Source organism: Stegostoma tigrinum, chromosome 17 (genome assembly GCF_030684315.1).
Source record: "Stegostoma tigrinum isolate sSteTig4 chromosome 17, sSteTig4.hap1, whole genome shotgun sequence".
In the NCBI taxonomy this organism is placed as follows: domain Eukaryota; kingdom Metazoa; phylum Chordata; class Chondrichthyes; order Orectolobiformes; family Stegostomatidae; genus Stegostoma; species Stegostoma tigrinum.
In genome coordinates, this window is record NC_081370.1 from 62,962,128 (window position 1) to 62,987,589 (window position 25,462).

At 43.5% G+C, this 25,462-nt stretch overlaps 2 protein-coding genes across 2 annotated transcripts in view; one reads left to right on the forward strand and one right to left on the reverse strand.

The window, feature by feature from the left end:
• LOC125459211 (src substrate protein p85-like) overlaps positions 1–25,462 on the forward strand; it is a 98,722-nt gene that overhangs the window by 25,946 nt on the left and 47,314 nt on the right. The window contains 2 exon segments of the mRNA XM_059651847.1: positions 9,499–9,628; positions 24,175–24,285. Of these exon segments, the coding sequence (XP_059507830.1) occupies positions 9,499–9,628; positions 24,175–24,285 (241 nt within the window).
• On the reverse strand, positions 15,499–16,347 carry LOC132210682 (heterogeneous nuclear ribonucleoprotein L-like). Its single transcript, XM_059651878.1, has 2 exons — positions 16,114–16,347; positions 15,499–15,814 (listed from the first exon to the last, which is right to left on the reverse strand). The coding sequence occupies exons 1-2, from the start codon at positions 16,342–16,344 to the stop codon at positions 15,659–15,661; spliced, it is 387 nt and encodes a 128-aa protein (XP_059507861.1). The 5' UTR covers positions 16,345–16,347; the 3' UTR covers positions 15,499–15,658.

Here is a 25,462-nt window from a genome sequence, read left to right on the forward strand (position 1 = left end):
TGAATTTGTGGGCTGCCCTGATGCCAAGAGGTCCGAGTAGTTTGGCAGTCATTTCGGAAATGTCTTCGACGTAGGGGAGAGTGGTTATGGTTTCTGAGCCCGTTTTTGTCTTTTTTGTTTGGGTTTGTTGCTGAGAAATCGGCGGACTGTGTTCATAGGGTACCCGTTCTTTTTGAATACACTGTATAGGTGATTTTCCTCTGCTCTGCGTAGTTCCTCTGTGCTGCAGTGTGTGGTGGCTCATTGGAATAATGTTCTAATGCAGCTTCGTTTGTGGGTGTTGGGATGGTTGCTCCTGTAGTTCAGTATTTGGTCCGTATGTGTTGTTTTCCTGTAGACACTGGTTTGAAGTTCCCCATTGACTGTTCGCTCTACTGTGACATCTAGGAATGGCAGTTTGCTGTTGTTTTCCTCCTCTTTTGTGAATGTTATGCCAGTAAAGGGTATTATTGATGGTCTTGAAGGTTTCCTCTAATTTGTTTTGTTTAGTGATGACAAAGGTGTCATCCACGTAGCGGACCCAAAGTTTGGGTTGGATGATTGGCAGAGCCGTTTGTTCGAGTCTCTGCATTACTGCCTCTGCTAAGAACCCTGATATCGGGGATCCCATGGGTGTACCGTTGGTTTGTCTGTAGGTTTTGTTATTGAAAGTGAAGTGGCTGGTGAGGTATAGGTCCACTAGCTTGATGTTTTGTCCTTGCTGATGAGGTTGGTGGTGTCTGGTGTATGAGTCTTCGGTTCTTCTAATAGTGTCATCAGTGTTTCTTTGGCCAGGTTGATGTTGATGGATGTGAACAGGGCTGTTACGTCAAAGGAGACCATTATTTCATCCTCTTCTATCTTGGTGTCTTTGGTGTTCAGGAATTCTTGGATGGAGTGAAAATTCACAAACCAGGAGCCCCCCTCAGACCTATCGTGTCGCTACCTGGAGCACCAACCTACAGTTTAGCCAAGGAACTACACCAAAGACTAAAACACCTAATAGAAGACTCCCGCCACTCCATTCACTGCAGCACAGAAGAACTACAAAGAACAGAAGAAAATCACCTATACAGCGTATTCAAAAAGAACGGGTACCCAATGAACACAGTCCGCCGATTTCTCAGTAACAAACCCAAACAAAACAGACAAAACGGGCCCAGAAACCATAACCACACTCCTCTACGTCGAAGACATTTCCGAAATGACTGCCAGACTACTCGGACCTCTTGGCATCAGGGTAGCCCGCAAACCCACCAACACACTAAAACAGCAGCTAATGAACTTAAAAGACCCTATACAGGCAACAAGCAAAACGAACGTCATTTACAAAATGCCTTGCAAGAACTGTGACAAACACTGCATTGGACAAACTGGCAGAAAGCTAGCCACCAGGATACATGAACATCAACTAGCCACAAAGTGACATGACCCACTATCACTCGTATCCTTACATACAGATGAGGAAGGACACCACTTCGATTGGGACAACACATCCATCCTAGGACAAGCCAAACAGAGGCATGCACGAGAATTCCTGGAGGCATGGCATTCCAACCGGAACTCTATCAACAAACTCATTGATTTGGAGCCCATCTACCACCCTCCGAGAAAAAGAACAGGAAATGACATCACCTACGCAGGAAATGACATCACCAACCCAAGGAAACCTAACCCGATAAATAGAAAGCGGGACATAACACCAGCGCTTCGTCGGAGGCTCACTGATGATGTTACCTAGAATGGTGATGAAACGTCTGAAAACTAACCTTCCAGCTCAGTGAGCAAACTCACATCCAGAACCTCAACCTGAGCTACAAATCTTCTCAAAACCTGCTGGAAGTATTTTATGTAGGTGGCTCTTGGAAGGTTTTTAACAGAATTTGCTTAACAAAAAGCAGGTTCTGTGAAAAGTTTTTTTTTTCAGTGGGGGTGGGGAGGGAAAGGGTGCTGGTTAGACAGATAATTGAGAAAAGATCTGTTTTTAGGAATTTGGAGAGGGATCTGGATATGATTAGCTGCTGCAGATTGACCTCAGATTGATCTGTGAAAGCTAATCATTTTCAATAGAATGTAGATTTGCTAGTTATGTTGAGCTGAGCTCCCCTTTCTGCTGTCTCCTCGATTTTGATGATATTTATTTCAAATGAAGGCTGGCTGTACCCGCTGGTACCACACCGCCCCTGCCATATTGTGATAGTAACGAGCGATGCTGACCTCCAGGTGCCTTGCTTTAAGTGTGTGTGCATTTTTCTAATCTCTCCTTGGGCATTGCAATGTTCACTGATTAACTGCATTCCTGTTTAACATTTCTGAGGGACGCAAACAGCTTTAGTAGGAAGGATATTTGCACCGCTGACATTTTAAATGGTTCTACTGTGTAATTAATAAGAAAGCTATTGTTTCTTTTGTGAACACGTGAGGAGCCTGGAGTCCACGCTTTTGTTGTAACTGCTGTAGCGTTGGATGCTGGAAGTGAGCTTGCATGGTTGTCTACCCTTTTTGTATCTTGTTTTTCCCACCCATTAGAATATCTTGCTTGCAGTCTGGTGCAGCCCTGAGCTTTCCCATTACTGTCTGCCGTAGCGCTGTGTACCCTCTGTCTGCACCAACCAGTGCCCTGTCTGTAATCTCAGTTGAGAAGTGATTGTGTATTTTAAGAGCAGGAAATAAATCTGATCCCCATTTCCCCAGATTGAATATCCAGTGCATGAGTGGAAGCCTCTTAAATGCTCGCTATATGTGCTTTGTACTCGTTTTAAAACCTTCAGGCAGTGTAAACTGAACTAAAACTTTCATCGTGGGTTGGAATAGACAGGAAGAAAAACTTCTTTCAAAGAGACATTTCACAACACTGTTAACCAATAAGCGGATGTGGGCATTACTGCGTAGGAAGGATATGTTGGCCTTGGAGAGAGTGTAACATAAACACAGACCAATACAGCACAGGAACATGCCCGTTGGCCCACCATGGCTGTGCCAACAGGGTGCCATTCTAAACTAATCCCCCTGTCTGCACATGGCCCATATCCCTCTATACCCTGCCTCTTTGTGTCCATCCAAATGCCTCTTAAATGTTGCCAACCCATCTGGTTCTGGCAGCGAGTTCTGGCAAACTACCAGACAAAAAAATAAAAATACTTGTCTTGTACATCTCCTTTAAACTTTCCCCCTCTCACCTTTTAAACCTATATTCCCCTAGTATTACACATTTCCACCCTGGGGAAAAAGATTCAGTCCGCACACCCTCCCTGTCTCAATGTAGGTTTATAAGAATAATATCTGGACTTCAGGAGTTATGTTATGAGGACAAATATACAAATGAGCCCTGTTCCTCTAGAATTTAGAAGGTTAACGGGTGACCTGATTGAAGCCTTCAAGATGTAAACAGGAAAAGTCAGGGTAGATAAAAATAAACTATCTCCACTGTTTGGGGATTCGAGAACTGGGGTGTATTGTCTGAGAATCGGGGCCAGACCGTTCAGGAGAGATATTAGGAAGCTCTTTGACACACAGTTTGGTAGAGGTTTGGAACTGTCTTCTGCAAACGGCTGTGCACACGGGATCAGTTGTTACTTTTAAGTCTGACATTAATTTTCTTTTGTTAAGCAAAGGTATAGAGGGGTATGGGCCAAAGGCAGGTACATGGTTAGAAATCAGATCAGCCAAGATCTCATTGATTGGTGTAACAACAGGCTTGAGGGGCTCAATGACCTCCTTCTGTTCCTGTGTTCCTTTATTCTTTTGGAAGTCTATTCACTGTCAAGAGCATATTTGTCAATATACACACTCAGCTCCATCCCACAAACTGCAATAGGAATAATGTGATGTTGATTGAGAGACAAACACTGAGCAGGAAAGTTTCCAGCTGAATCATGTAATCTCTAGTTGTAATGGTGCATATTTTATATCCTTTTGCATTCTGGAATATAAACTGCTCTCATGTTAAGAAGTGATGTGAAGTGATTTAAATGCTGTATTTCATGGTTCACACGCATCACTGTCTTTAACAGCCCTGCCATCATAGCTGTGTTCAATAATTTGGACAAATGATGACCATGTTAAGTCTCAAGCTAATTTAAGAAATAAAAACAGAAAGATGCTGCCAGACCTGCTGGGTTTCTCGAGCACTATGGAGAGAGAAAAACGGTTAACATTTTCAAGTTCAAATTTTGTCTGAAGAGTCATATCAGTTCTGAAACATTGCCTCTGTTTCTCTCCATGATGCTGCCAGGCCTGCTGAGTTTCTCCAGAAATTTGATTTTTATTCCAGATTGCCAGCATCCACAGTATTTAGTTTTTATTTTATCTGACTTATGAGCGCTGTTAAATTTGCAAACTTTATAAGATTATCATTTATAATAGTTCGGTAGTGCAGAAATTGAGAATTGCTTGAAAAAATTCTCAAATCTTTTCTGTTTGTATTCATCAGGAGAATTTGTAGAAATACAATTTAAAGAGAAAACCAACATTTATATTGTAAGATTAGAGTGACGATTGGTTGCTTGGCCATTGGACTCTGAGTCCAGATATTGTTGTAGTTTTGTTCTGGGGCAAAAAACTTTCAAAAATAAACAAATAAAGGGGTGGCACGGTGGCTCGGTGGTTAGCACTGCAGCCTCACAGCGCCAGGGATCCAGGTTATATTCCACCCTCAGTCTGTGTGAGTTTGCACATTCTCCCCGTGTCTGCGTGGGTTTCCTCTGGGTGCTCTGGTTTCCTCCCACAGTCCAAAGATGTGTAGGTTAGGGGGGTTGGCCATGCCATATTGCCTGTAGTGTTTGGGGGTGTATGGGTTAGGTGCATCAGCCACAGGAAACACAGGAATAGGGAATGGGTCTGAGTGGAATGCTCTTTGGAGGGTCAGTGTGGACTTGTTGGGCTGAATGGCCTGTTTCAACACTGTAGGGGTTCAAAGAAGAGTGCACCAGTTTGAATGATGAGCACTGATATAATTTAATGAATGGTTTTTTTTTTTGACATAAGTTGCCCATGAAATGAAACAAAACTAATATTTGGCTAGTACTGTATTTTGTAGTAATTTGTTACAGCATAAATTTCCAGAAGGCATTTGATAAGGTGTCACATTAAAGGTTATGGTAACAAGTAAAAGTTCACAGATCGAAGTTTGGTTGGCTAACAGGAAACGTAGAAATGTAGAAGCTAGGAGCAGGAGTAGATTGCTTCACAGCCTAATATGATCACAGCTGATCACCCGATTCAGTTCCCAGTTTGTGCTACCTCCCCATACAATTCTTAGGATGAAAGGGATTAAAAGGTATCTAACTCATTCTTGAAAACATTCAGCGTTTTAGCCTTAGCTGCTTTCTGTGGCAGAGAATTCTACAGGCTCCCTGCGCTCTGGGTGAAGACATTTCTCATCCGATCCCTAATAGCCAACCCTGCATCCTTACCGGTCTCCCTGGTCATTGGGAACATCCTTCCTGCAATTAGCCAGTCTAGTCCGGTTAGGATTTTATAAGGAAACAGAAATCATAACTTGCCAACCTGAAAAAGATTTGTAATAAGTGGTGTGCCACAATAATCAGTGCCAGGGCTCAGTTGTTCATTTAGAGAAATGGCTTGGATGGAAGGATTGAAAGGATGGTTGCCACATGGCTCAAAGCTAGTTAGGACAGTGAGCTGTGAAGAGGACATGAAGTTACAAAGGGTTACAGATGGGTTAGGTGAATGAGCACAGATCTGGCCAAGAAAGGGAGTATGATCTCAGAAAATATGAAATTGTCTTTTTTTTTGCAGGAAGGGTAAAACAAACACCTTATCTAAATGGTGAGATATTATAGAGTTCTGAGTTGCAGAGGGATCTGAGTGTCCTGGTGTATGAACAGCAAAATGTTGGAAATTAGGGAAGTGAATTGAACGTTAGCTTCTTTTTTTTGCAAGCGGAATTGAACTCAGAAGTACGGAGGTAATGCTTCAGTTCTATGATACACTAGGGAGTGTATATCTGGAGGAGTGTCTACGATGTTGGTCACTTTATTGGAGCAAAGCTGTAAATGCACTGGAAACAACTCAACTCAAGGAGGGTTTACTAAACTAATAGTTGGGAATGGGTGAGTTGCCTTATGAGGAAGGGACTGGATAAATGAGGCTTGTGTCCAGTGGAATTTAGATGATTAAGAGGTGATTTGATTGAAGCATAAAATGTGAAGAGTTTTGAGAGCGTGGATGTGAAGATGATGTATTTCTTTGTGGGTGAATCTAGAATTAAGGATTGCTTCAAAAGCAGAGTGTTTTCCATTTAAGACCAGGATGGGGAGGTTTTTTTCACAGTCTTGAATCTTAGGAACGGTCTCTTCAGCAGATTCTGGGTAAGCAAGGATGGGAGCGCTGTTGAAAGGTTTTGGGAACATTGGATGGTGGGGCTGGCTCCAGGTGAGGAAAGGTGTACTCCTGGTCCTGTCTTGTTGGTAAATTTTTTAAAATGTGAAATCTTAGACCATAAGACATAGGAGTGGAAGTAAGGCCATTTGGCCCATCAAGTCCACTCCACCATTTAAATCATGGCTGATGGGCATTTCAACATCCCTTCCCTGCACTCTCCCCGTAGCCCTTGATTCCTTTTGAGATCAAGAATTTGTCGATCTCTGCCTTGAAGGCATCCAACGTCCCGGCCTCCACTGCACTCTGTGGCAATGAATTCTACAAGCCCACCACTCTCTCTGGCTGAAGAAATGTCATCTCATTTCAGTTTTAAATTTACCCCCACTAATTTTAAGGCTGTGCCCACGGGTCCTTGTCTCCCCACCTAACGGAAACAACTTCCTAGCGTCCACCCCTTCTAAACCATACGTTATCTTGTAAGTTTCTATTAGATCTCCCCTCAACCTTCTAAACTCTAATGAGTACAATCCCAGGATTCCTAGCCGTACATCATGTGTTAAACCTTCCATTCCAGGGATCATCCGTGTGAATCTCCGCTGGACACGCTCCAGGGCTAGTATGTCCTTCCTGAGGTGTGGGGCCCAAAATTGGACACAATATTCTAAATGGGGCCTAATTAGAGCCTTATAAAGCCTCAGAAGCACATCGCTGCTTTTATATTCCAACCCTCTTGAGATAAACAACAACATTACATTCGCTTTCTTAGTTATGGACTCTACCTGCAAGTTAACCTTTAGAGAATCCTGGACCAACACTCCCAGATCCCTTTGTACTTCTGATTTGTGAATTTTCTCACTGTTTAGAAAATAGACCATGCTTGTATTCTTTTTTCCAAAGCGCAAAACCTCACATTGACTCACATTGAATTTCATCAGCCATTTCCTGGACCACTCTCCTAAACTCTCTAAATCTTTCTGCAGCTTCCCCACCTCCTCAGTACTACCTGCATGTCCACCTATCTTCGTATCATCAACAAACTTCGCCAGAATGCCCCCAGTCCCTTCATCCAGATCATTAATATATAATGTGAACAGCTGTGGCCCCAACACTGAACCCCTGCGGGACACCACTCGTCACCAGTTGCCATTCTGAAAAAGAGCCTTTTATCCCAACTCTCTGCCTTCTGTCAGATAGCCAATCCTCAATCCAAGCCAGTAGCTCACCTCGAACACCATGTGCCCTCACCTTGCTCAGCAGCCTCCTGTGAGGCACTGTATCAAAGGCCTTTTGGAAGTCTAGATAGATAACATCTACTGGGTTTCCTTGGTCTAACATACTTGTTACCTCTTCAAAGAATTCTAACAGGTTTGTCAGGCACGACCTCCCCTTACTAAAACCATGCTGATTTGTTTTAATCTGACCCTGCACTTCCAGGAATTTAGAAATCTCATCTTGCGTGTTTTCCTTTTCAGCTATTAATTGGAGGTTCAAATTTTGTACTAAATGTTATCAGTCACCAGAGATGTTGACAACATTAAAGTTATGTTTTGTAATGCTATAGTGATCTGAGAACAGACCTTTTCCATTGGTATCAAGGGTGAAGTGACCCCAGAATCCACCTGCCACATCATTTCTTAAAGTTATCAGTGTAGTATCAGGAGAGATGCGATAATTTAAACTCATGAAGGGTTTTTATTGGATAATCAAGAAGAGAGTGTTCCACTGGCAGAGGGCTCAGTAACCAGAGGAAACAGATTGAAGGTGATTGAAAGTGATCTGGAATCTAGTGCCTGAATGGGATAGTTTATAGGGGAGACAATGGCCTAGTCATATTATCCTGGACTGTTAATCCAGGGACCTGGGTTCAAATCCCACCACAGTAGACAGTAGGTTTTGAATTCAATGAAAATTTGGAATTAATCATGAATCCATTGTCGGCAAAACCCACTTAGTTCACTAATGTCCTGAGGAAACTGCCATCTTTACCTAGTCTGACCAACATTGGCAACGGGCAATGAATCCTGGCCTGGTCAGTGATACCCTTAATCTGTGAATGAGTAAAACAAAAGCTGTTTCAATTGTAAAGATCAAAAGAGAATGAAATAAAACATGAGACGAACAGAGATATGGGGTCAATTGCATAAAACGTTATAATGTTGAAGACAGCCATTCAGCCCACTGTACCTGTACCTGCTCTTTGACAGCATATATCTGCTCCTGGGGTAGTTTTAGGAATAGCACAATATCTTTAACAGTGCACTTCTCCTGCTGCTGGGACACAGTTCAGTATTTTCCTTAGTCACATTGACCTGTGTATCTTTCCCACAATATTTCACAGGAAAATAGCTTAGATTTGAAATTTGCCCGAAGAACAGTTGGCTGAAGGAGAGGAGGGTTACACTAGGCTGAATTCATAACCTCTATTGGGTAAACTCATGTCCTTCATTGAACTTAAGCTGGGTCATTCTATTCGGCCTGGTTCGGCCACATCTGGAGTATTATGTCCAGTTCTGGTCGGCTCATTACAGGAAAGATGTGGAAGCGTTGGAAAAGATGCAAAGGAGATTTGCCAAAATGTTGCCTGGAATGGAGGGAGGGCCTTACAAGGAAAGGTTGAGAAAGCTAGGACTTTTCTCTTTAGAACGATGAAGGATGAGAGGTGACTTGCTAGAGGTATACAAAATGATCAAAGGTATAGATAGAGTGGACAGCCAGAGACTTTTTCCTAGGGTGGAGGTAGCTATTATGAGGGGACATGTCTTAAAGTGAGTGGAGGTAGATATAGGGGAGACGTCAGAGGTAGGCTCTTTGCTCAGAGAGTGGTTGGGATGTGGAATGCATTGTCAAACAGGGTAGTGGAGTCCGCCTCATTTGGGGCATTTAAGCGGCTATTAGATAGGCATATGGATGATAGTGTAAGGGAGGGGTGGAGGCTAGATAGGCCTTTGGTTTAGGGTAAATGTTTGGCACAACATCATGGGCTGAAGGGCCTGTACTGTTCTATGTTCTATTCCATAAGTATTTCTTAAACATACCACTACAATTTGAGAAGTGGGTCAAGACATTTAAGAATATAGATTGCCACAAGCTATGATTTTATTTGGCTCCACTGTGCCTTGTGCGATATTTATATCTCAACTTTCTTTATCTTGTGCCTCTGTCTTGCTCATCTAGCTTGCATGAGTTGAGGGAAAATGTTTCTCAGGAGCATAAATCTCTAAAACAAAAAGAATTAGCTGATGGGCCAAAGGCATCCCATGGATATGGTGGCAAGTTTGGAGTCCAGGATGATCGAATGGATAAGGTAAGGAATATGTGCTGTTTTTCAACGTGTAACAAGCTAATATTGCTTGAATTGATTTTAATCACAGAACCTGAGCTGTAGTTTAATTTGACTGTTTTCTAGTTTGTATTTTCTGGTCCCTGCACTTTTTGTTTTTGACTGTGGTTCTTTGATAAATCATACAACTTTGGAAAGCTGACATGTTTACCTGTGTACTACAACGTTCAGTTGTCATAGTGCTCCCAGACCATAGGGCTGCTCTCTCTCATTAGAGAGACAACTGGGGATGGTTTAACCCGAGTGTGACCATTCCTCGAGGGAGGGGAAAGGTTGAGAAGTGGAGACCTTCACATTAACCTTAGAAGGTACGGGAATTGAACCCACACAGTTGGCATCACACTGCATTACAAACCAACCAACTGAGTTAACTTATCCCTGGGTCTTGCGGAAGTAGCACCTGCCATATTGATAACTCCTCAATCTTCTCCCATTATGTTTTTAAAAAAGCTTGAAGAAAAATTGTCTTTCTAAAAAAATTATCACTTTTACGTCTGTTTCTTACCCCCACCCCCCAACTACATAAAATGTTTGCCCAACATTTACAATAAGCCAAATCTAAATGGGTGGGGAGGTGAATGCCGTGTCTATCTTGAGTCAGTATTTATATTCCTTTTTGATGGTTTCCACCCATGGAAGTTCCAGGTATGAACCTGGCCAACATAATTCCGACATTAGCAGTCAGTGTTTTATGTCGCTGTGACATGGGAGATAAAATGAAGATGGATTCTGTGACTAGTGTTAACAATAGAGTTTATATACTGGCCACTGTGGATGCTGGGGTTTGCATTTGCATAATTGCATTGAACACCTTTTATGTCCAGCCCAGTTAACGGGGCTTGGTTAGACAACCTCCTTCCCATAATAAAAGAAAATACTGCAGATTCTGGAATAATGAAGACAAAACCACGTGCTGGAGAAACTCAGCAGGTCTGAACTTTGTGGAGAGAGAAACAGAATTAATGTTTTGAGTGCAATATGGCTGTTTGGAACTCTGGTCTTATCTGGCTAGGACCTGTCATGCTCTTCCAAGCTGCTCCTGCTCCCCATATTTTACCATGGACCTGGTCGGATGATTCCTGCTTTTCCAAATGCTGTGATCAGTCTTCCAAACCAACAGAAATAAATGATGATGAATCTATCTCTCTGTCTGGCCGAGTTGCCAATTCTCTCTTTTTCCTCCTGTGGTTAACACTGCTAATCTGCCCTGGTCTAGTTAACAAACTGAAGGTGTATGCTTAGGTTGTGTCATAGATACTTGCATTGCTTTGGTGCTGCTGATGTGGTTCCTTTTGGAACAGGGCCCCTGTGATCAATCCCCTGTGTACTGCTCTGTTCCTGCTCTTTGGGATCCCGTTTGCCCCCTCTTCTAAGGATGAAGAGAGATCTGCTGGTTCAATCCTGTGGACAGGAAAGAGAGGATTTCTGAGTTATATAAAGCAAGTTAGGACCCGCCAGGCCGGGAGATTGCCCTCCAGTACAAACCAACATGTTCATCGTAGAATGAAGTGCATTTGGACTTTGTGCTGTGTTTCTCAGTGACCTAGCGTTATTGAAGGACATTCATGGTGGAAAGGATATTTTCTGTACTTGCAAAACTAAGAAGACATTTGTAATCTTATTTGTAAATATTTATATTTATAGCTTGAGGCTAGTTAGTTCGATAAGCATTTGACTTTTCAAAGCCTGGCTATATGTTAAGAGCTCAAAACTCACAAGGGTATGTTTCTCAGTCAAAGAGAGTCAGAGACATCCAGCATGGAAACACACCCTTCAGTCCAACTTGTCCACTCCAAACATCCCAACCTGACCTAGTCCCTTTTTCCAGCATTTGACACCTATCCCTCTAAATCCTTCCTATTCATGTATCCATCCAGATGCCTCATAAACGTTGTAATTGTATCAGCCCCCACCACTTCCTCTGGCAGCTCATTCCATACACGCACCACCCTCTGCAGAGAAAATGTTGCCCCTTAGGTCCCTTTTAAATCTTTCCCCTCCCACTTTAAGTGTATGCCCCCCCGGCTTTAGGCTCCCCCCCCCCGGGGAAAAGACCTTGTCAATTTACTCTATCCATGCCTCTCATGACTATATAAACCTGTATAAGGTCACACCTTGGCCTCCAAAGTATATTTTACAACATAAAGCTTCATAACCACAGGGCTGAGTGTGGTGGGTCTAGGGATGAGGAGTGGAGGTGGGTGTGGTAACAGAGACAGTCTCCTTAGAGGAGCCTGGACATGCATGTGAGGGGAGGAATGGCCTTCTGTGTGGCAACCACTTGATTATTTCCTGATTGTGTGTTTCATGTTCAGAAATGACTGTGTTTGAAATTTGTTGGAGTAAAACAATTGATTGCTTGTGTTAAATTAACAAATGTTCGTGTCCACTTGGTTCAGGTTGATGATTGACTTTAGTGAGTGTTCTCCCAGTAATTATAAAAAGTGGGTTGTGGGTCATTGACACCGAGGTGGGAGAGTGGTGGGTGGAGTCAGCATTTCGGAAAACCAGCAAAATGAGGGAGTTTCAAAGTGATAATTGAATTTAAGGTACAATGGGTCCTTCAGCTTTTAAAGTGTCTGAAGAGATGACAAAAATAAACAACTAAAACAAATGCTACAGTGTTGGAAACACCCAGCTCCAGCTGTATTTGTGAAGAGGTACGGTTATTTAAGTGATTACTGTTCTGTGCCCTGGAACTGGCTTTTCTTTCTTGAGCTACACCCTCCCTGACTATCCCCCACATTGCAGCCAGAACCTCACTTTCCCCAGGCTGTATTTATTTCTGATGGGAAAGGGGTAGGGGGGAGGTCATTCCATTTAAACACTGTTTCTCACTCTGCAGGTATCAGCCAAGCATTATCAATTTTGATTTGAGGTGAATATTAAACTCTTCTTTCCAACCTGAAGGGACTTCAACAGCTGATTGAAACAGGAGCTAAATTGTTCATATTTAAAGCAGAGTAGCAGAGAATTAAATTCAGCTTACAGCACAATAACAGGCCTTTAGGTCCCTCTGATCTGTGCTGCTGTTTATGTTCCAGATGAAAAGTAACAAAGAGGATTGATGAGGGCAGAGCAGTGGATGTAATCTATATGGACTTTGGTAAGGCATTTGACATGGTAGACTGCTTAGCAAGGTTAGACCTCATGGAATAGAGGGAGAAGTGGCCAACTGGATGGAGAACTGGCTCGAAGGTAGGAGACAGAATGGTGGTGGAGGAGGGTTGCTTTTCAGACTGGAGGCCTGTGACCACTGGTGTGCCACAAGGATCAGTGCTGGGTCCAATGCTTTTAGTCATTTATATAAATGATTTGGACGCGAGGTATGGTTAGTAAGTTTGCGGATGACACCAGAATTGGAGGTGTAGTGGTCAGTGAAGAAAGTTACCTCCGAGTACAACGGGACCTGGATCAGATGGGCCAACAGGCTGAGGAGTGGCAGATGGAGTTTAATTTCGATAAATGCGAGGTGTTGCATTTTGGAAAGGCAGATCAGGGCAGCACGTACGCATTTAATGATAAGGCCCTGGGGCGTGTTGCTGAACAAAGAGATCTTGGAGTGCAGGTTCATAGTGGAGACGCAGGTAGATCGGATAGTGAAGAAGGCATTTGGCATGCTTGCCTTTATTGGCCTGTGCATTGAGAATATGAGTTGGGACGGTCATGTTGAGGTTGAACGGGACATTAGTTAGGCCACTTTTGGAATACTGTGTGCAGTTCTGGTCTCCCTGATTTTATGAAGGATGTTGTGAAACTTTGAAAGAGTTAAGAAAAGATTTACGAGGATGTTGCCAGGGTTGGAGAGTTAGAGCTAAAGGGAGAGGCTGAATAAACAGGGGCTGTTTTCCCTGGAGTGTTGGAGGCTGAGGGGTGACTTTTTAGTGGCTTATAAAATCATGAGGGGTATGGATAGGGTGAATAGACAAGGTCTTTTCCCAGGAGTGGGGGAGTCCAAAGCTAGGGGGCATAGGTTTAAGGTGAGAGGGGAAAGAATTAAAAGGGACCTAAGGGGTAAATAGTTCATACAGAGGGTGGTGTGTGTATGCAATGAGCTGCCAGAGGAAATGTTGGAGGCTGGTACAATTACAACATTTAAAAGGTGTCTGGCTGGGTATATTAGTGGGATATGGGCCAAATGCTAGCAAATGGGACTTGATTAATTTCAGTTATCTGGTTGGCATGGATGAGTTGGAGCAAAGGACCTGTTTCCCTGCTGTAGAGCTCTGACTCTTTGACAAGCCTCCACCTTTCATGCATGTAGGTGTCTCTGGCAAGGATAACGTTTGTTGACCATTCAGTGCTGAGAAAAAATTAATTACTAAAAGGTCTGTGAATCACTAGAATGTGGCTGTCCAGTCGTTTAGTCCATTCAATGCAAGATCAATAGGATTCTTGGCCCCTAAAGAAATTGAGGTTTATAGGGATAAGGTAGAAAGGTGCAGCGCAGGTAGATGAACAGCCACAATCTCAAATGAACACTGGTGCAGGGTCAAGAAACTGAAAGGCCTACTCATGCCACATTCTTTCTGCAGCTTTCAAAACCTCAGAATATCCAAAATAACTATACATCCATTGAGTACAGCAGAATCATTGTCACCTCAGTAATCTAGGAAACTTAATAACTGACCTGCACACAAACAACAATGAGTCAACAGGTCAAATAAATGGCTTGTGTGATGCTGGTGGTTGAGGGATCTATTTAGTGAACCTTCTTTTCATCTAGTAGCGTCATCAGATGATTTTGGAGACAGGACCTCAGTTACCCAAAAGCAAGTGCTTTCAGCCATGTAGCTTCCTTCTCAGTGCTCACACAATTCTGGACCACTTACTCAAATTCTGGTCTAAAAACCACAGAAGGTAAAAACACTGAATGAGATTATTTGGCTGTAAAGGTCCATGTTCGCTCGCTGCAAGAGTGAATCATCCAATCCCACAACAATGCAGCTCCTCACATTGTCTCTTCTGGTAATTATCCAATTCCCTTTTAAAAGTCACAAATGTTCTGCTGTTTTCTCAGGCAGCACAATCCAGACCTTAACCACTCTTGAAAATATTGTTTTCTCTTCTCAAATTTGGTTCTTAAATGTTTTTTGTGCATGCTGGTCCAGAAACCTTTGGTCAATGAGAATGGTTGCTTACTAATGTCCTTCGAGGAAGGAAATCGGCTATCCTTAGCTGGTCTGGCCTACAGGCGAGTCCAAACCCACACCAGTGTGTTGATTTTTGCGTTCTAGACAATAAATGTTGACTCAACCAGTGAGGACTATGCTCTACAAGTGAATAAGTAGGGGACCCAGATCTACTCAATCTAGACCCCTCATGATTTTCAGCATCTCCATCAAATTTGTTCTGAAGCTCAGGATCCTTCTTAGAGATATTCATATGCAAATTCCTCAACTTTTATAATATAACCTTTGATATCTTGTACAATAATCTTCTGTACTGCTTCTTCTCGTTCTTTCTACCAGAACACATCACTTACACCTACCACCAACACTATAAATACCTCTTAGTTTCTATCATTCTTTTTTGTTGTACTTTCAACTCTTGTGGCATCAGAATATTTTGAAACTGTGCCCTGCATACTCATAGAAAAATAACTTTTAGAACCAGAAACCGTATGATCTGAATAAGACTCCTTAGGAAACCCCACTATAAATGGTCCCCCAACTCGACATAAACTGTTTCCCAGTCTGAGAGTCAACTTCTCACCCATACTATCACTGTCCCTTACTTCAAGTGTTTATGATTACTGACAAGACAGCTACATGGAAGTTTATCAAATGTTTTCTGGAAGGCCAAGTACACCACATCAGCTGCGTTATCCTCACTAATCCCATGAGCATACATTTGTGATCATAAGGCTGTTGGTGACTAATAGGGACAAAAGTTAATGATGTTCTAGAGCAACTACTTGAACACACCACAGGTTAAAAACCTAAAAACAATCCCTCAGCAAAATAAAAAGCATCTGTGCCCTACAACTTGATATCAGCTGGAAGTCAAAGTGAATCCATGTTGGACATTGGGGCAATGCATTTCCCCTAAAGGAAAAAGATATTCAACGAGAGCCTGTATTCCATTCTTCTTGAAGATGACAATACGCAAGACTGGACCACACGCATTGCAGACAGTATACAGAACATCCTGAAGAAAAAGAGAGACATAGGAATTTACACAGCAGGATTATATACACAATGAAAATAATAAACAAGACCAAGATACAACAGCTTTCAAGGTTTGCCTCTTCTATTAGAATTTGGACTAGACTGCAATTCGTTTATTCTTCTCTTCCATGTAATGAAGATCTGGCATAAGGACAAACATGCTCTAAATAAAGGACACAAATCAGGTTGATTTACAGATTGCCAGTCTAGCATATGATGAGTTTCAGTTAATTAAAAACAATTATGACTTTAGCTGTGCAACATTTGAGACAAACTTACCGTTGTGATTGGATACAGAGGATTCTGAATAGATAAGAAAAGAACATTGTTGACATGCTTTGGGTCTTCAGGACCCCCGGGGCGAGTGATCCGTTGACTCGTGGAGAAGTTAAAGAAAGCAGGATGCCCAGCAATATTGACAATCCGCCGTTTAGCATAAGCAACACACTTCTGGGCACTTCGCAAATCTTGAAGTTCCACCAGAGCTTGCCGTTTGTTAGGTAACATCATCACATAGCTGTAATGAAAAGCCCAGCTATGAAGAACTGTTCTTGGGCTACAGCAGTGTTTTAGTCCTAAGAAACCTACAAGATGAAAGACACTTATTTGAATACCTGAAGGATCTCCATAGCAGAGTGCAAAATAAGTCACCATTATCACTTCACCTATGCTAACAGGGGTAGAAAATTAATCCAGAGATCTCTCTTTACCCACCCCATGACAAACTATATAGTGATTATAAAGAAGTTTACAAAACATTCAATGAAGTATTGATTATGAGGTTTAGGTGATATCTTAGCAGAACATGCCCAACCAAATCCAACAATAAATCACTAGGCTTCTGAAAAATTTGCAACATTAAACTTCATAAGCATCTTAAAATAGTCTGGTGGAATAGGCTTGCTCTCTCATCATCATTGTCTCTAAATAGATGAGATGACTAGACAGTAAACAGGGAGAGTGTTTTCTCTCAGCATAAGGATCACAATCCAGGATACTGATTTAAAGTGAACATCTAAAGAACCAGCTGTAACATGACAAAAACTTTATTTTTTAAAATTAAAAACACAGCAAGAGGCTAGATTCTAGAATGCGTTGCCCAACATGTCGGTAACAGATTAAATTGAGAGTTTTTCAAATGGGAAAGGAGTTATGACTAGAAGAGAGAGATCATTTGCAGGGCTACAATGCAAATATAGGAGAGTGGGTCTAGTTTATTTTCTTTAGCAGAGAGTTGGTACAGATACAACAGGCCATAACCATCCAACGATTGGAGAATTTAGTTGCTGGGTTGATACAGTAAACTTTAAGACACAAGTCAACATTAGGCCCAGATACTAATTTTTGCAACATTATTTGAACAAAGGTAAAGAAGTAGTAAAAACAAAAATGAAATCTGTATTTAAATCAAAGACCGATTTAGGAGGTCAGAAATAATCTATGCATCCTGCAGATAAAACAGTAATTTGGCTTGGAGGTTTTTGCTTGTCTAGCAAGACATAACACAGACAAACCATTGTTATGTCTAGAGGCCATATGGCTTGAGGAAACCAAACAAAACCCTCCAGTCTGTCATAGACAATTGAAAAAAATATTACAGTGGATCAACCTGTTTGGTTATATTATAGATCTGCCTGTCTGTGGTCATCAGTTTCAGGAGTAAGACTCAAACCCAGAACCTTTGGCTCAAAAGGAAGATACATTACCCACACTGCAAGACCACTTAATCTCAATGACAAGTTAAAGAACCAATAATTGCAAGTAAAACTCAAGTATACAAATAAAATGAAATTGGAACAGCTGAGACAAATTTAAAAATCTGGGACTGAAATTTAAATTGGAGACCATGATCTTAAGCACATTAGGAAGAACTTTAAAGTTGAACAATACTTGGAGGAAGCACTGAGGATGGCAAAGGCACAAAATGTACTCTGGGTGGGACATTTCAATGTCTACCACCGAGTATTACTGATCAAGCTGGTCAGGTCCTAAAATACACAGTTGCTAGACTGGGTCTGCAGCAGGTGGTGAGGGAACTAACAAGAGGGAAGAGCATAACTGAACTAATCCCTACCAATTTGCCAGCTGCAGATCCATCGGTCTATGACAGTATCAGTAACAGGAACCACTGCACAGTCCTTTGTGGAGACAAAGTCCTACCTTCACATCGAGAATTGCTTCCATTGTTTTGTGAGGCACACTCACCATGCAAGATGGGATTGACCAAACAGATCCAACAACTCAAGACTGCATTCAGAAAGGCACTGTGGGCCATCAATAGCAGAATGGTTCAATGGAAAGAGCAAGAGGCCATGCCAGGAGCAGCAGCAGTACCTAAAGATGAGGTGTCAACCTGGTGAAGCCACCAAAGAGGACTGTTTGCAGACCAAACAACATAAGCAGCAAATGATAGACAGAGATAATGGGAACTGCAGATACTGGAGAATCCGAGATAACAAAGTGTGGAGCTGGATGAACATAGCAGGCCAAGCAGCATCCGAGGAGCACAAAAGCTGATGCTACGGGCCTAGACCCTTCATCAGAGAGGGGGATGGGGAGAGGGTTCTGAAATAAATAGGGAGAGAGGAGGAGGCAGACCGAAGATGGATGGAGGAGAAGATGGGTGGAGAGGAGAGCACAGGCGGGGAGGCGATAGGTCAGTCCAGGGAGGACGGACACGTCAAGGAGGTGGGATGAGGCCAGCAGGTAGGAAATGGAGGGGCGGCTTGAGGAAGAACAGGTTAGGGATGCGGGGACGAGCCGGGCCGACCCTGTGACGCAGTGGGGGGAAGGGGAGACCCCAAAGCTTCTGAAGTCCACACTGACACCACCGGGCTGCAGGGATCCCAAGGGGAACATGAGCTGCTGCTCCCGCAACTCCCGGGCGGCGCCACTATGGCACCACAGGAGGCCCAGGATGGACACATCATCCCAGGAATGGGAGGGGGAGACAAAATGGCTTGCAACTGGGAGGCGCAGCTGCTCACCACGAACCGAATGGAGGTGCTCTACAAAGCGGTCCCCACCCACCCTCCTGCAAACATTCCATACCCCAATTCCTTCGCCTCCACCGCGTCTGCTCCCAGGTTGAGGCATTCCACTCCCACACATCCCAGTTGTCCACGTTCTTCGAGGACTGCAACTCCCCATCTCCCCCGCAGTGGTCGAGAACGCCCTCGACCATGTGTCCCGCATTTCCTGCAACACATCCCTCACACCCCGCCTCTGCAATAATCACCCAATGAGAATCCCCCTCATCCTCACATACCACCCCACCAACCTCCAAATCCAACGCATCATCCTCCAACACTTCCGCCATCTACAATCTGACCCCACCACCCAAGAAATTTTTCCATCCCCACCCTTGTCTGCATTCCAGAGAGACCACTCTCTCTGGGACTCCCTTGGGTTAGTAAATTTGCAGACGACACTAAGGTCGGTGGAGTTGTGGATAGTGATGAAGGATGCTGTAGGTTGCAGAGAGACATAGATAAGCTGCAGAGCTGGGCTGAGAGGTGGCAAATGGAGTTTAATGCAGACAAGTGTGAGGTGATGCACTTTGGTAGGAGTAACCGGAAGGCAAAGTACTGGGCTAATGGTAAGATTCTTAGTAGTGTAGATGAGCAGAGAGCTCTCGGTGTCCATGTACACGGATCCTTGAAAGTTGCCACCCAGGTTGACAGGGCTGTTAAGAAGGCATACAGTGTTTTAGCTTTTATTAATAGAGGGATCGAGTTCCGGAACCATGAGGTTATGCTACAGCTGTACAGAACTCTGGTGCGGCTGCACTTGGAGTATTGCGTACAGTTCTGGTCACCGCATTATAAGAAGGATGTGGAAGCTTTGGAAAGGGAGCAGAGGAGATTTAATAGGATGTTGCCTGGTATGGAGGGAAGGCTGAGGGACTTGAGGCTGTTTTCATTAGAGAGAAGAAGGTTGAGAGGTGACTTAATTGAGACATATAAAATAATCAGAGGGTTAGATAGGGTGGATAGGGAGAGCCTTTTTCCTAGGATGGTGATGGTGAGCATGAGGGGCATAGCTTTAAATTGAGGGGTGAAAGATATAGGACAGATGTCAGAGGTAGTTTCTTTACTCAGGGTAGTAAGGGAATGGAACACTTTGCCTGCAATGGTAGTAGATTCGCCAACTTTAGGTACGTTTAAGTCGTCATTGGACAAGCATATGGACGTACATGGAATAGTGTAGGTTAGATGGGCTTCAGATTGGTATGACATTTTGGCACAACATCGAAGGGCCTGTACTGTGCTGCAATGTTCTATGTTCTAGAACCAGGAGAGACGAGGCAGAAAGGAACAGAAGGAAATGGTGGGGTGAGGGGAGGGCTGTGGGAGGTGGATGAACATATGGAGGCTGAATACTAGAATGGTAATTGGGTGGAATGGCCTGCTCCTACACTCTTGACACAATCTAACATGCAGTTTTTAAAGATTATGGTCAGACTTGCTGATGCTTCCCTATTTGTAGCCAAGCAAACATTCCAGCTGGTAACTCATCAGGAGATGAATAATTCTCCAAAAAAGATCAAATGTTGGAAATATTTGAGAACCATGTGTTCTATGTTAGTGCCTCTGAGTTTCAGTAGATGAATAGAGCCTTGTGTATTTTTAATTCCATTTTCTAATTTGCTGCACAGAGTGGTGGAAACTTTTCTAGCCTTTGCTGTTTTTAAAAAGTAGATGTAAGTTTTTTTTTAATACAACTGCAGCCTGTTTTAATAGTACATCACAGAGAGGAAACATTAGAACAGCCATTAATGCTATAACATGTGGCTCATATGCTACAAGCAGCATTTACCAGTTGAACCCTGAAATACATCTGGGCAGTGACTAGGACACCACCACGTGTAAAACTTTATTACAGCAGGGGACTACTTTGGGAATAGCGACCACAATTCCTTAAGTTTTACAATAGTCATGGACAAGGATGGGAGTGGTCCTAAAGGAAGAGTACTAAACTGGGGGAAGGCCAACTATACCAAGATTCGGCAGGATCTGAGGAATGTAGATTGGGAGAAACTGTTTGAAGGTAAATCCACATTTGATATGTGGGAGGCTTTTAAGGAGAGGTTGATTAGTGTGCAGGAGAGACATGTTCCTGTGAAAATGAGGAATAGAAATGGCAAGATTAAGGAACCATGGATGACAGATGAAATTGTGAGACTGGCCAAGAGGAAAAAGGAAGCATACATGAGGTCTAGGCGACTGAGGACAGACGAAGCTTTGCAAGAATATCGGGAATGTAGAGCGAATCTGAAACGAGGGATTAAGAGGGCTAAGAGAGGACATGAGATATTGCTGGCAAACATGGTTAAGGAAAATCCCAAAGCCTTTTATTCATATATAAAGAGCAAGAGGGTAACCAGAGAAAGGACTGGCCACTTAAGGACAAAGAAAGAAAGTTATGCGCTGAGTCAGAGAAAATGGGTGACATTCTTAACGAGTACTTTGCATTGGTGCTCACCAAGGAGAGGGACATGACAGTTGTTGAGGTTAGGGATAGATGTTTGCTTACTCTAGGTCAATTTGACATACGGAAGGAGGAAGTGTTAGGTATCCTAAAAGACACTAAGGTGGACAAGTCCCCGGGTCCAGATGGGATCTATCCCAGGTTTGAGGAAAGCGAGAGAGGAAATAGCCGGGGCCTTAACAGATACCTTTGCAGCGTCCTTCGACGCGGGTGAGGTCCCAGAGGACTGGAGACTTGCTAATGTTGTCCCCTTGTTTAAGAAGGGCAGCAAGGATAATCCAGGTAATTATCGATCGGTGAGCCTGACGTCAGTGGTAGGGAAGCTATTGGAGAAGATACTGAGCGATAGGATCTATTCCCATTTGGAAGAAAATGGGCTTATCAGTGATAGGCAACATGGTTTTGTGCAGGGAAGGTCATGTCTTACCAACTTAATAGAATTCTTTGAGGACGTGACAAGGTTGATTGATGAAGGAAAGGCTGTAGATGTCAAATACATGGACTTCAGTAAGGCGTTTGATAAGGTTCCCCATGGCAGGCTGATGGAGAAAGTGAAGTCACATGGGGTCCAAGGTGTGCCAGCTAGATGGATTAAAAAAACTGGCTGGGCAACAGGAGACAGAGGGTAGTAGTAGAAGGGAGTTGCTCAAATTGGAGACCTGTGACCAGTGGTGTTTCACTGGGATCTGTGCTGGGACCACTGTTGTTTGTGATATATGTAAATGATCTGGAGGAAGGTGTAGGTGGTCTGATCAGCAAGTTTGCTGATGACGCTAAGATTGTTGGAGTAGCTGACAGTGAAGGGGACTGTCAGATTACAGCAGAATATAGATAGACTGGAGAGTTGGGCAGATAAATGGCAGATGGAGTTCAATCCAGGCAAATGCGAGGTGATGCATTTTGGAAGATCAAATTCAAGGGCGAACTATACAGTAAATGGAAAAGTCCTAGGGAAAATTGATGAACAGAGAGATCTGGGTGTTCAGGTCCATTGTTCCCTGAAGGTGATAGCGCAGGTCAATAGGGTGGTCAAGGCGGCATATGGTATGCTTTCCTTCATTGGGCGGGGTATTGAGTACAAGAGTTGGCAGGTCATGTTGCAGTTGTATAGGACTTTGGTTTGGCCACATTTGGAGTACTGTGAACAGTTCTGGTCACCACATTACCAAAAGGATGTGGATGCTTTGGAGAGGTTGCAGAGGAGGTTCACCAGGATGTTGCCTGGTAGGGGGGTGCTAGCTATGAAGAGAGGTTGAGTAGATTAGGATTATCTTTGTTAGAAAGACTGAGATTGAGGGGGGACCTGATTGAGGTCTACAAAATCATGAGGGGTATAGACAGGGTGGATAGCAAAAAGCTTTTTCCCCAGAGTGGGGGACTCAATTACTAGGGGTCATGAGTTCAAAGTGAGAGGAGGAAAGTTTAGGGGAGATATGCGTGGAAAGTTCTTTACACAGAGGGTGGTGGTGCCTGGAACGCGTTGCCAGCGGAGATGGTAGACGCAGACACGTTAGTGTCTTTTAAGATATATTTGGACAGGTACATGGATGGGCAGGAAACAAATGGACACAGTCCATTAGAAAATAGATGACCGGTTAGACAGAGGATCTTGATCGGCGCAGGCTTGGAGGGCCGAAGGGCCTGTTCCTGTGCTGTAGGTTTCTTTGTTCTTTACATGTGGAAATTGTTAATAGATGCCATGTTAACTGAAAGAAAGCAAAATAGTGTGGATACAGTAACAGTGAATGAAGCAAACGCCCAATACTGAAGAAACTCAGCAGGTTTGACAGCATCTGTGGAGAGAGAAGTAGTTCGTGTTTTCAGTTTTGATGGGACTCTTGGATCTGAAATATATTCAAAATTTTTGTAATGGTTTTGATCGAGGCAGAGGTCAGTACAAAGAATAAGGGGGTTGCTAACTGATGGTGAAAGAAAACTGGAGATGTAAAATCGGTATAAATTAAGGTGTGAAAGAGACAGCATGGATCCTTTCTGCGAAGAGAAATGTAGATGAGACAAACAAGGCCGCGTGGGGGTGAGGTACTGGTAAATGTAGAAGAATAAATATAATGCTGTCAGTTTCCAAAGTTATTAAATTCACTGTTGTGACCTTGAGGTTGTAAAGTACCTCAGTGGAAAATGAGTTGGTGTTTCTCGAGTTTGAGTTGTGATTCTTTGGAACATTGCAACAGGCCCAGGACGGAAAGATTAAAATGAGAGCATGTATCCATTTTCCAATGCTTTTGGTTCTGAAGCAGAGTCATTCCAGACTTGGAAATATTAACTCTGTTTCTCTGTCTACACTGATGCTGCCAGACCTGCTGAGGATTTTGAACATTTTCCTTTTCATTTCAAATTTGCAGCACCCTCAGTATTTGGCTGCTGTTTTGTAACTGCCAAAGTCATTCAGCCTATAATGAGAATGTTCAATGTTTGCAAAAGGGTGTGTTCGTTTACTAGTCAATGTCAACACTTGCAATTTGTTTTTAAACCAACCAATCTATTCCAGTATTGGAATGTCCCAAAATAGAGTGGGAGATGTAACTCTGGCATCATGCCAAACTGTACAACCAGATGTTTGTTAAGTTTAGTTGATAAGAATGGGAATCTATGTATCGGCGAGCAATCCCGATAATTGTATGCCGTCTGGAGGAAGTGGTGCAATTGCAGAAAGGATCAAAGTTTTAAAGGCTGGAATAACTGGTCTTTGCCCCATTCCGTATCCATGCGCTGTTGGGTGAGTCTGGTAGACTCATCTAAAATTTGGTTCCACTTGAAAGACAACACACGTGACTTCCTGCTGTTTTTAAAGTGTTAGAATTCTAATGTGTGATTCTGTTCTAATTTCAGTCTGCTGTTGGACATGAATATGTTGCTAAACTCTCCAAACACTGCTCTCAAACAGACTCTGTAAAGGGATTTGGTGGAAAGTTTGGTGTGCAGAAGGATAGGGTCGATAAGGTAAGTGCTAATGCTAAGCGTGTTCGGTCATTGAGTGAAGGCATGTGTGAATCCTTTACTCTACGTTGTCCCCACGGATCCACCTGCCACCCCCCACTCTTGTAGTCCCAGAATAGTTCAACGATCACCTCATCATTTAGATTTGGACAACATGTGGAACTAATCAAGTTGATTCTTTGACTCAGGCATGTTAACCTTCCTAGTGATTTTTAAATGAGTCTTTCACAATCAGGAGCTAAAACTTACACACCAAGCCCCTCTATGTCTAATTGAAGAACCCAAAAATTATGCTGATGTACCCTATGTGTGTCGGTGCTGACTGATAGAAGTTTCCAGTAATCTCTCTCTTTTCCAGCTCCTCATTTTCAAACAGCATGCCAACAAGACTCAGTACGTGAGCAAGATAATAAAATGTGAGGCTGGATGAACACAGCAGGCCAAGCAGCATCTCAGGAGCACAAAAGCTGACGTTTCGGGCCTAGACCCTTCATCAGAGAGGGGGATGGGGAGAGGGAACTGGAATAAATAGGGAGAGAGGGGGAGGCAGACCAAAGATGGAGAGTAAAGAAGATAGGTGGAGAGAGTGTAGGTGGGGAGGTAGGGAGGGGATAGGTCAGTCCAGGGAAGACGGACAGGTCAAGGAGGTGGGATGAGGTTAGTAGGTAGCTGGGGGTGCGGCTTGGGGTGGGAGGAAGGGATGGGTGAGAGGAAGAACCGGTTAGGGAGGCAGAGACAGGTTGGACTGGTTTTGGGATGCAGTGGGTGGGGGGGAAGAGCTGGGCTGGTTGTGTGGTGCAGTGGGGGGAGGGGACGAACTGGGCTGGTTTAGGGATGCGGTAGGGGAAGGGGAGATTTTGAAACTGGTGAAGTCCAAATTGATACCATATGGCTGCAGGGTTCCCAGGCGGAATATGAGTTGCTGTTCCTGCAACCTTCGGGTGGCATCATTGTGGCAGTGCAGGAGGCCCATGATGGACATGTCATCTAAAGAATGGGAGGGGGAGTGGAAATGGTTTGCGACTGGGAGGTGCAGTTGTTTGTTGCGAACTGAGCGGAGGTGTTCTGCAAAGCGGTCCCCAAGCCTCCGCTTGGTTTCCCCAATGTAGAGGAAGCCGCACCGGGTACAGTGGATGCAGTATACCACATTGGCAGATGTGCAGGTGAACCTCTGCTTAAT

Bases quoted from the DNA above. Each gene is read 5' to 3' on its own strand.
- LOC132210682 (XM_059651878.1), bottom strand. From the start codon at position 16,344: ATGATGTTACCTAACAAACGGCAAGCTCTGGTGGAACTTCAAGATTTG. The intron at 15,815-16,113 runs GTAAGTTTGTCT...CTTTTTCTTCAG, and splicing joins CTCTGTATCCAATCACAACG to GATGTTCTGTATACTGTCTG.